The following is a 12708-nucleotide window of genomic DNA, read 5'->3' as shown; positions in this document are numbered from 1 at the left end:
CATAGGTTTATTATACAACGGCGCCAAAGAGATCGTAACTTAAAATTTTGGCAAATGCGAAATTCACTTATCGCTGAAGCGTAGTCTGGTTAGTATAGATTCAATTACCGGTTACTGGGACGTATAAAGCTTAACAAACATAATACAATATTACTCACAAATCATCAAGGGCAGGTAGCATGTGTATAGCTGAAGGTATATCCGCCAGCAGATTGTCGTCCAACTGCCTGAAAATATAATTTAAATTAAAAATAATTTAAGTATGCAATTCCTGACCCATTTCGCGTACAACTATATTAAACGGAAAAGCAATTAAGTCATAGCTTTTATGCTCAATGTAAATGGATAGAGCCATATTCTGTTCTTATATGACCTAACCACGACGTTACGCTATGTAAAAATTATATTATTAAACGTATGGTGTAATATATCTTTGAACCAGTTCATAATAATTTCTTCGCTCAAACGTATTTTAATACTCAGATGACAAACGCTGTCATGAAGATGTCATCTCCTGTCCATTAGCGCGTTGATTTAATGTGAAAATGTTATTTTTGTGAATAGCAAGCTGCGCAACTAGCGATTAGAGATATTTTCGTAAACGTTCCATATGTTAGAAATATAAATATTCGACTGGAGACAGGTGAGGGAACGTTTTATGAGAAAGTGCGTCTGTTGAACCACATCAGTGACATTTTAAAAAATGTATGATATTTAATGAAAAAAGTGCGTCTATTGAACCAAATTTTATGGTTTCGTTATGTACAATCTTTAACTAAAACAGTTACTTTGCTCTATATTTGATTATAAATTTCAAACGCAGGTTAATTTATTTATTTATGCTTTGGTGTAGTTTTAGTGATTTATATTTTATTTTAATAGTGCATTGATCATTTTAATGTATTTTTTTTTGATTTAACGTTCTTGGCATTTTTCCATCTTTATAAATAAAATAAAGTAGAATTTTTTAAACTAATACTATTACAATGTAATATAAGATTATTAAAACTAACACAATTTAACTTTATTTTAATACAAAATACATGCTAGTTTTTAGACAATGTTTTTTTTTTGCAAAAATCACTGTTTTAATTTGGTAAAATAAAATATATTAAAATATCCGCGAGTAACGCTTAGGATAATAAATATTTTTTTATTCGCTTAAAACTTTATTTACCAAATTTATTTATTATTATTTTTTTATAGATATATATATTTACATATATAAATAATATAAATGTATGTATTATATATGAACATAATTAATAGATATTATTTTTGTGATAAAGCAGACCGTATATGGGTAATAAATATAGAAAACCAAATTTATATTTATTTTTTGATTGTAATTTATTGCGATTTAAATTTCAATGGTTTTCTGCCTTATTTAGATAAAACTTTAAGTGAACAAGACTGTATTTATTTACCTATATAAATATACACACTGCAGGAGTTTCAAAAGCATACACAAGTAGTAACAAATAAATATTTGAGATGTACTTACAAAACTTTCAGCGACGTTAAATTTGCAAAGGCAAACTTATCAATTGTTGATATTCTGTTTCTCTTCAGCAATCTGAAATTAAAACGTGTGTTTAAAATAGTTTACTATCATATATTATAATAAAAAAATACTTACAAATACTTTAATTGGCTCAGAGAAGGAAACGCATGAATCGGAATGTCTGTTATTTGATTATAAGCTAAATTTCTGTAAATAATACAATAGAACGTAAATAATTACATGAATCAGATTAAATATAGTTGTTCATTAGTATATTAATATACACATAAAGCGTACATAGAATTGCACGTGTAAATAATATATTTACATTGAAGTATATTTTTTTACAACCATTAATATTTCCATATATTATATTTACTCATGACCGCAGAAATTGGGTCAAAATGTAAATACGTATAAGAAAAAGTGGACATTGATAGATTTAAGGTTTCGGTTATAATAAGAAGCGTTCAGTCCTGAATAATAAACGAGATTTACACAATGGAAAGACCCGGTAATAAATTTGCGCATTACATCCATAAAGCACCGAGTGTCATTGTTGATAAGCTCTAAATTTTTGATAGAAAAGCACAAGCCGCAGAACACCGAACACAAAAGCCTTTTTCCGAAGCTTTCACACAGCCATGCTGAAAACATGTTTAGATTTATGTATAGAATCCTATTGGGTTCGTATATCAGTCGAACTGTGAGGTTTTGGTAGCATACATTTTTAGTGTGTGTGTGTGTTTTTTTTTTTTGGTACTTACAACGCTTCTAAGGAATTCAAAGACGATAAAGCATTAGACGGCACATCACGAATGTAGTTTCTGTTCAACTTTAAAAACCTCAGCCGCTTTTGATGGACGAAACTCTCGGAAGGTATGTGCTTCATGTGATTGCCTACAATTTCTCTGCATATGCAGTGTTATTTATTAATTTAATTATACAATTAATCATTTTTAACGACGTTACGTAGATACTGATTCGCCTTTTTATTGTTACGATTCAACTCAATCGTTCAGCTACTGACACCGTGGGGTAGTTAAGTGGTTGAACCGTATTTTAAAACCAAACTCGACGGCACATTTGTTACTGACGAGGGTAATAAATGGCTTCATCCAAAATTATACGCTTACTTATGTATACGTAATACAAAGTATTTCTTTAAATATCGATGTGTTTTTCCCTCGTATATTTGGATTAATGGTGTTAAATGAAGAGTTAACATTTCGAAAGATATTTTTTTAATTTGAAACAATTGTTTGCGCTAAAGTGTATTCAAGCTTTTAACATCTTTCGAGTTTTATATTAATACAATGTAAACAAATCAACCTTTTTCACTCGCTTAAAATAATTAAATAAGTTCTATACATGCATATGTATGTATATAAAATAATTACAAAAGCATTAGTGTAATTAAAACATTGAAAACTAAGCTTTATAGAATGCCTAGTAATTATATATATGTAGTTCCAAATTGGAGGACCTGTAGTTTAAACAGACGTCATCGTGTGTCAGTGTGATTTGTGGTTTGTTATACAAATACATATGTATGTACATAGTATATACAACGTCGTAATGATTCTCGAGTCAATGGACATGTTTAGTACAGGGCATAATTGTTAATTTAATTAATTGCTAGTAAAATGTTTCACTATTTTATTAAATTTGAATCATACAAAAACCTTTTTTCTTCTGTACTGAACAAATTATTTGTAGTGCTTTTTTGTTGTCTTTTGTGTTTAAGGTATGTATTTTTTTATTTTAAAATGATTAACTAAGCAATTTAGTGCCAGCTTTTGTGGCGAATTTTTTATTTTAATTATAATGACAGATCGTCTACAATTCAGTTAAATTGAAAAATGTTTGTCAATAGATATATTTTAATATTGTATTTAAGTTTCAAGAAGTCATCAGTTAAAATATATTTTTTTAAAAACGTCTAAAGGGACGGAAGAGGTCAGGCTAAGGGTGGAAATAAGTATCATTTGTAAAGATCGAGTGATGCTATTAATGTCCTTACATGATAGGCATAAATTTGTTATTGATATTTTTGTTAAATGTTAAATGTTTTGTTTTGTTAAATTATTTGTTATTGATATTTTTAGTAAACTTGCAAAATTTTTAATAAATAAATAAACACGGATGGAATAAGTCAATGGACACAGCACTGGACTGTTATGTGTTAAAAAAGAATGACAGTTTCACAATGAGAATAAATTTGAGTCAGATGGGAAAACACTTGTCAAGGTGACGGAAGATAATTAATAACTTTAAGCGATTGTGAAAAATCCAGAAAGATAAACGGTCTGGAGGTGCTTCTTATATTTCGGAGTGGAAAGTATATTTTTCACAGCCAGAACCGTGAAAGCGGTTGATTTTAAAAATGTCTTTGAACTTTTTTTCATTCTTTCGACAGAAAAGCATTTGAGAAAAATTAATATCTTAGAGTGAGCAGTCTTTAGCTGAACTAAGAATATATTGAGGAAAGAAATTTGATTGCACAATACAACAAGCAAACATAAACTTTAAAAGTCAAAAGAGTATGTCTTGACGAATTAGACTACGAACTATAAATTTTAAGCTTTTTCACATTTATTGAGAAATATCAGTATTGGGGGCTAGAGAGGGTGTAGAAAAATATTAATGTTTTACATATTAACTGTTATTAGTAGTGATAGAGAAATTTGAAATAATTTTTATATACATGTTGTTTAAGAATTGAATAATGAATTTTAATTTTTTTTACATTCAATAAATTTTAATATATTTTTGTTATTTATTATAGGGTTTTACTTATTATTTTATGTGTATTACTTCAATAAATATCAGAAAAATATTTTATATGATATATCTATATTTAATCACATTTTATTTTATACTTGCTAATTTTTTTGCAATTTTATACTTTTTATTATCGTAAAGATAGTTTATTACTATTATTTAAAATTACGCACTGATTTTATATAATTAAATATAGAGCGTATTTTTACCATAAAAAATTTCCACAAACAATAAAAAAGGTATAACCATTAACCAATTCAAATTGCTTATTTCGATTCAATAAAATAACAAATAAAAAATTAAATAAAAGCGAAATTCTGTTAAAAATTATTATAATAATATTTAATAATGATTTTTAATTAATTTTTAAATCCAAATCCTTAGATAATAAATTTTAAATTAATCTAATGGATACTAATTTATAGGTATCTATTTTTTGTTAATGCAAATATACTACCATAGTATACTTTTTGCAGAAAAAAACATATAAATAATAAACTTGAAAATGCTAATGTAAGATCCTTAAAAATCTACATATGTATTTGTGGTTTTACGTATTATATATTGATTAATTTCCTAATCAACAGAAAGAACAGACAACTATATATACATTTAACAAATAGTATGCAAATCTAGGTGTATGCAATTCATGAAATTTTACCTGCAATAAAAATTGTTCTTTCTAATGGTTTCCAAATTTTTGTAAAACTTGTAATAAGTTAAAGAACAATACCACCATTAAAATAGTGGGAGAAAATGTCATCGATTTGTTCATATAAAATAATACACACATAAACGTATACAAATCTACAAATTTTATGATTCTGTTCAAAACATAGTCATCCTTCAATTCGCTAATTAAGAGTACGAATAATAAATTTACCATTAAATTTTATTATATAAGACACTTATGTGACTGGAATAAATGCAAAACTTGAAAAAAAGCTTTATCTACTCTTTATAATGAACTGATTTTCGATTTATTTGTAATTTTATATCTCTATAATAAATTTTAATCAAGAATATAAATCCAATGCAGAATATACACACACCAACGCAAATGTGCATTCAATCGAAGATAATATGTGCAGATGTTGTTCTGAAAAAGAAGTGGGTTTGTTTACGTTTCATGAAAACACGTAGGTTGAGAAAAATAGCACAAAGGCTGGATCTCTTACTTCGTTTTATATTTTCTCCACAATAAGGGCATGTAATGCAACTATGTTTCTTCCAGCGCTGAATATCGATTGCATAATATTTAGGCCAAACAAAAATAATAATAATAAATTTTGCCACTTCATTCTAGATATATTTATGTACATCTGCAGTTCTGAGAGTCGTAGAACGTCGCCTTGTATACTAGTTGACTGCAGAGAAATTCCTATTAATTTACAACGAGGCAGTGAATACGTTAAGCGTCGTAAATTGTGTGGCTTTTGTACGTGCGGATTTTCTGGAGTTTTTCCGGAACCACTGTCGCTCCAAGTAGGTACCATAATGCTATATATAATGTATAACGTTGTATATGACTGCCTAAAATGTTGTAATGAGATGAAAAGGGAAAAGCTTTCAAATGGGGTCGTAGACAAATGACAAGTCTAAAAATGGAAAGAGTGTATGTTGTTAAGATTTATTCCTGAGCTTTTATAAGCATTCTTAGGAGTTTAATTAAAAATTTAATTTATGGCATTTATTATATTACATAAATGTTGTAATATCTTGATTAGACACTCGACACTAGCAAAATAATGTATCTCATCAAATTTCCTTGCCTACGTGACTTAACTAAAGGGCTCACCTATAGTTTTGTGTCACGTAGTAGCAATATAACACTCTCTGTGTTAGATCTATTTGCTTATTATTAATTTACTTAAATATAAGAATGTAATAATACTACGATAAAATATTATTAAATATTGGTACTTACAATGATACTAAGTTAGTAAGATGACTTAGAGCGCCAACAGGTATTTCAGTGAGAGAGCATCCGTTCAAAACTAAAATTTTTATCTTTGGTGTGTGTTTGAAGACATCTGGATGAAGACTGCCCAATTTATTGTTCGACAAAATCCTGAAAAATACAACCAATTAATCATAATCGATACGCAAGGTAACGAAAATCTTTGACACATTTTAAATTGAATTTCTGAAAACAACCTAGAACTTTTAATGAGTTACACAAATAATGGGAATTGCGAAAGGTTCAGATACACATCTGTATGAGAAATATGATTTATGTTTAATCTATGTTTTTGTCTTGGAACAGAACCCTCGACCCAGTTATATCGTGTTCAATAAAACAGATTGTCTTGATTAATTTACTTATATATTGCGTAGCCATATATGTCCGGTCAGACATGATCAGATTATATAAACATATCACATTATTGAAAACTAATTAAAAATGATTTACAGTTACTTTTGTATCATATTGTATTTTATGTATTATATTTAGGAATGTGTTACATATAATATACTTGCTTCGTATGTTATATCTATGTAAAGACGTTATATATAGGCGCTATTTCATTCGCATTCAATGTGTGTAAAAAGAACATTAATCACAAGAGTTACTATGCCTATATTTATGGCTGCACTGTAAAAGTAATCGAATTTCATGAATATAGCGGTAATTTTTTGGAACAATGACGTCGAGGATTTGCATGAGAGCGAATCCAACCCCAAAGTGGATTCGTGCGAGTGACAAGGGACGTGCACGTTGGGCTAAAAAACAAGAAATATACGATCTTTAAGAAAATGGGTCAATTTTGCAAGATGAAGATGATAACGGAAAAAAGCGAGAGGGTTTGTTCGCCCAAAGGAAAATTGCCATAGCAAGTATAACGAAAGGAAAAACGATGAGTTTGACGAAAGGCGGAAATTAAATCGAGCTCTAGTGTTAATTTATGTACAGTCAAACTCCGTCTATCAAGGGCGTAAAGTGTAAAGCGAGTATTTTTGCACAACTTGCAAATTGTCATAAAAAATAATATATTATAAAAAACGTTTTATTATATTTCTAAAAGCTTTAATAAAAAAAAGTATTTTTATATATCTATGCTACATTATAATTTTGATTTGTTTTACGTTATAGATTTAAATTTGCCGCCGTTGTGTAGTAAATGTTTACAGCTGAGAGTTTAGGGTTAGTAAAAATCAATAATCATCATAAATAATCCTATTCTATGTACTTTATGATTCAATAAAAAATGTGTTTTCTATTTAATTCAAATCTTGCGTTAATTTTGAGACACCCTATATTATGCCAGTCAAAAGACACAGCAATATAAAATAAACAGTAATTATTAAATATTTTTATTCAATATATTAAGTATTTTTGGAAAAACTTATTGTTCTCTTTACTACTTTTTTTGCTTTGAAAAATTTATATTGCTATTCATTTTTTATTAAAATAAAATATAATTCAATGTGAAAACAATGCTATATGATATTTTTTTATTATCTAGTTAATATTTATCATTTTTTAATGTATAAAGGCTTTCTAAAAATCGACACATTTTTATAAAAATTATGATTCTTTTAAGTGTTATTTCATTGTAATTATATTTTAATATATTGATTTTGTATAAATACAAATATTAAATTTGTAATTTGTGCATAATTTTAGATACAAATTTGCCTAAAAAATGTATTTCAAAATGTTTGAAAAATTCCTAAAGTAATGATTTAAAAAAACGAGGCTCAAAAATAAGCGGTATGAACTAATTAAGGTGACCACCGGCCAGGTATAAAACACGATTAATCGCGAAAAAACGCAATACGCGATAAATGTGCAGTAAATAAAATTAGTCTTAACGACTCACTGATAAGTGCCATTGTTATTCCGACAAATGCATTTTCTTCATGACGTTCATAAACGCGAGACATTAGCTAAAATATTCTTCAATAGTTTCAGGATTTATTACAAATATAAATGCTATTTTATTGCATAGCTAAATGCAGCAGAGATTGTCAAACTTCCACTTGTTGAAACGCCCATGGTTACGAAAATATTCTACTAAGAAAAACAAAGGAAATAAATAAATCTAATAACACATTTAAATATTTATAATTGGCCATCGCGTTGAGAGTGAGCTAGCACAGAAATTGGCCATAGGAATTAAATAATATCGTATATTATTCATTTCCTATGGCCGAATATAATCTCCCTATATTTATCGTGCTATATGCAGTTTTAAATCAATGAATATAATGTATAAGTATAAGCTACGTTTACAAATTATAAACTATAACTTATTCATAATACATAATTCAATTTAAATCGATTTAATATAGGCCTAAATATTTATATGAACTGATCGAAAATAATTATTGTTGTATGTAAAAAATCTAACTGTTTAAAATTCGCCTAATCGACTAGGCGCGCGAGTAGAATACTGTTGTATTTTATAAAATCAGACAAAATGTTATTTTCCACATAGATTACTATCAATGTATTATACAATATGTATGAAAATAAATATTAGGAAAGTAATAAAAATAGCAATAAAATATGTTTTTTTTAATCGCAACTAACTTAATGCGTAGTAAGCAAATAAAAACAATGTAAATTTTATTAGCATAGTTTACGAAATATTTACTCTAATTTTAAAGTATAATGTTATAGATATTTTTAAAGTTTATTATGATAAATCTTTACTTGTTGTTTTCATGCCTCAGTATACACAATAAACATATGTATTTTTACTGCTACATTAAAGTAAAATTTATTTGTTATGCATTGCTGTGTTTTCCGTATACATCTGAGCACCGTGTCCATTCAAGTGTGAAGGCATAGCCTTCTATTTTTCATAGAATTTATACGACACAATTAAAGTTTCCGATAGTAGATATCGTAGCGAATGGGAAACTGGCGTCTTTCCTCGTACTTTCTTACAAATTTATGTGCGAACAACCCAGCAGAGAGGGTGACCCCACATTCCTATTCTTGTCGACTTTACCTGTTGTAACCTGCGGTGTCGTAAATTAATTAAATCTACTGACTCTCCCAGGTTACTCGTATCTATGCGAAGAACACTTAAGATATTGTAAAAGCTCTTCAATAATAAAAAAATCAAATAAATCCATATCGTTTTAACTTTGATTGTTGAAACTTTAAGTCAAAGTTTCTTGTGTATCTTCAAGTATCAAACGCAAAGTTAAACATAACAAAGTTTTCTAATTAACAGATAGCTCGTAATTATTTACACTCGTAATGCGTATTTATCTTCCAAAATTAAAAATTGTGTTTGTTTACGTTTCACTGCTTATTTACATAAAATTAAAATAGCATCTTGTTTGAGATTTAATCTTAGAATTTGAAAGGACTATATTTAGATTATGTAAAGTTCACGTTTTTCTTGAATATATCAAAATAATCTTAATGCTTATTAGAATAAATATTGAATTAAAATAATACGACGATAATATATATATTAAAATGAGCTACATGTACTAATATTATATGCGAATTGGAATATATAATTTGCGATGGAGGGGTATGACACCTTGATCCTATATATTCTCAGATTATAATACCAATTTTGGGTATTATGGTTATGCGCTAGGCTTAACTTTCGATCAGAGTAGGATTACCACCAAGGGTGAAAAATATAACTTTTAAATGTAAATTTATATCATAATCTAGTATAATAAAAATACTTACAATTCTTCTAGCTCAGGTACTCTCAAGAATGAATGAGGCTTCAAATCGGTGATGTTGTTTCCGTTTAAATTTCTGAAACAATAAAATAATTTATTGTAAATAAAATCGTATAATTGCTATATTAACATACATATGTATCAGAATTATTACGTTATGTGGATGAGTGCATTATCCGAACCGTTAAATGCGAGATACATAAATTTCGTTAAACGACGCAAATCAAAAAATGGGAAACATTTTACATGGATCGTTTAACGTATATCTACTTTATTTAGAATGTAATTCATGTTGTGTTTTTAATTCTAAAATCCTGTCTTGAAATAATATATTTTTCTCATAGAGCAATATTTATTTATAGATATATTTATTAAAAAAATACTGTAAAATTCAAAATAATCATAATATAAACGTTTTTTATAATGAAATTGTGAAATAATAAAATAGATCGTTAAATCAGATCATAAATTCGCTTTATCGTTTTGGGTGTGAATTTTACGATTTTTCTGAAAAAAAAACATAAGCGACGAGACTTTGATTATTTTAAAGTTTACTACTTTTCCTCGAAAAAATCATATACATTTACGATAAAAAGGAAAAGCGTTAATATCATTTTCTTAGAAGAAAATTGTTAGTAATATTTATAAAAAAAAATAATATATTTTAGGTGACATAAAGAATAAATCCGTTGTGAAGCAATGAACGACCATTTAATATATTTATTAAGAGTGCCTTAACTAGACAGATATAACAGCTACACAGGACGCTGAAATGAGACTGAAAAAAATTGCCAGTTTAATATTTTATAATATTTGATTTTATTTGAATCATGTTTTATAAGATCTTTTACAATGCTTGATTTTTTAATAATGAGTCGATAGACCAGGTAACAAAAATGCTACGTAAATTAGAGACTAAGACTATTTGACAGCTTAAACTATTCAAATATCGGTAGTACAACTAAACATATTCGAATATCTATAAGTTGATACAAATATGTATGACTTAGCTCAGTTTTAATTAATCATCACGATATTTTTCTGTGAGATTAAGAAAATCTTGTAAACCTAATTATCTATCGGAATTATAATTAAATGATGATCAATAATTCCGATCTCACAGACGCGATAAAAATTAGAAACATTCATTTGGAGTTAGAACTTAAGTTTTTCAGGTCAATACTCAGCAACTTATACTATTTATAAAATAAAATTTATAAGACGTTGCTTACTATAAAACTTCAATGCAGATCTCGCTTTTAAGTGTGGCAAAAATTTAAATATGTACAAGTCAAATGTCAAATTCGAAGCTTCAAGATTAAATCCTTGCACTAACACGAAACGTTAAAACTGCAACTTCGTTTAATGGTTTACAGTAGTAGTTTTCAGCAAGTCACGGAACAAATTTTCGTTTTTAAAATAATACATGTATATACCTTTTATTAAAAATTATAGAACATGGATAAAAAATACAGTAAAAACAATAAATTCATAGAGATTCAGATGTATTATGTGATATAGCTACGTTTATTTCTTTGTATATATTAGGTTAGAAGAACATCCTAATTCCTAAATTTTGTTATTACGATTACGTATACGATTCTTTGACAACAATTCAAAACTTGATGTATTAACTGTGCCAAACGGATTTAATATTCAGACATGATTTTAATAGTGTTAAATGCTTTATTACAGTGGATTTTATTCCCTTGACATTTTTATTATGAAATGAAGAAAGTAAAGGGATACTGACAATTTGTTGATAGATGTCAAAATAAATATTTTCTCCCTTTAATACTGCAATAAATGTCTTATTCTAATCATAGTAAAAGTTAGCTTGATATGTAACATCCTGATAAATATAGTATTGTCTATTAGTAAAAGGATTTTCCATACAAGCATAAATATTTATGATCGTCAATCAAAAGTTATATGAATACAATTATTTTGTTTAGTTACCACTCAAGTCTATATATAAGTACTTTGACCTTTGTGACATTTTCCGTTCAATTGCGACGGTAATGAGTTGGAAAAACCACCGTGTATGGTAAGTTTTGGCGGCCGTGTCTGCAAAGAACTATATTGGCATTCGTGTCTCGACCGTTAGGGCAAATAATGGTGGATGTCGCAAATGGCTATTTCACTTCGCCGAACAACAATACTAATGGGAAAACGTGTGGTAACAACCAAGACCTCTGGAAAATACATAAATGGATTAGCGAACCTTGTTTGTTAGCACTGCGGGATACCATACTGCTTGCTTGTTCGTATTCATAATGGATTAAATATAGGATTAGTAAAAAATAATAACGTGGCGTAATTTTAAGTGCTCTTCTGTATATAAAGTATATTAAAAAGTACCACTTGGCGAAGTCGAACAATTGTATAATTACATAATTCGATTAGAATGGAAGAACAATTAGACGCATTTTAGCGCTCAAAATAAGCTCCGACTTTTTGCGTTTGAGATAACTTTAATCCATTAAAACCTCTTTCTGCATAATACAGACTTATTAAAATAAATAGCCTGACATAAATTACTTTAATTACTCGGAAATGAGCTCCACCGAAGTGTCGTGTGAATGTTTGTCGGTTGGTTTTAAGCACGACCGATGGATAAAGTTAAAGCAAAAGTAAAATATTTTGAATGCGGACAAGAAATAGTTTTTCTTTCCGCTCGAAGGAAGATCTTAGTCGCTTTCCTTCCTTCCGTTGGTAAAATAAAAATGGTTCGGTTTTACGGAGACAGTTACCGGCGC

The 12708-nt window shown here is 28.1% G+C and overlaps 1 protein-coding gene across 2 annotated transcripts in view; it reads right to left on the bottom strand.

Moving 5' to 3' along the window:
• rk (G-protein coupled receptor rickets) overlaps window positions 1-12708 on the bottom strand; it is a 133290-nt gene that overhangs the window by 15900 nt on the left and 104682 nt on the right. The window contains exons 3-8 of one of the 2 annotated variants that reach the window (XM_088186143.1): window positions 9954-10025; window positions 6216-6359; window positions 2272-2415; window positions 1640-1711; window positions 1505-1576; window positions 159-227 (exon numbers count right to left, since the gene is read on the bottom strand). In XM_088186143.1, coding sequence (XP_088042269.1) covers window positions 159-227; window positions 1505-1576; window positions 1640-1711; window positions 2272-2415; window positions 6216-6359; window positions 9954-10025 — 573 coding nt within the window. The remainder of the gene's footprint in view (window positions 1-158; window positions 228-1504; window positions 1577-1639; window positions 1712-2271; window positions 2416-6215; window positions 6360-9953; window positions 10026-12708) is intronic. The other variant, XM_088186144.1, reaches the window with a different exon arrangement.

This window comes from Plectrocnemia conspersa, unplaced genomic scaffold (genome assembly GCF_051122295.1).
Source record: "Plectrocnemia conspersa isolate PC_06_02 unplaced genomic scaffold, ASM5112229v1 ptg000005l, whole genome shotgun sequence".
Taxonomy (NCBI): domain Eukaryota; kingdom Metazoa; phylum Arthropoda; class Insecta; order Trichoptera; family Polycentropodidae; genus Plectrocnemia; species Plectrocnemia conspersa.
The sequence above is the reverse complement of the archived record's forward strand: the minus strand, read 5'-3'. Positions and strand labels throughout refer to the sequence as shown.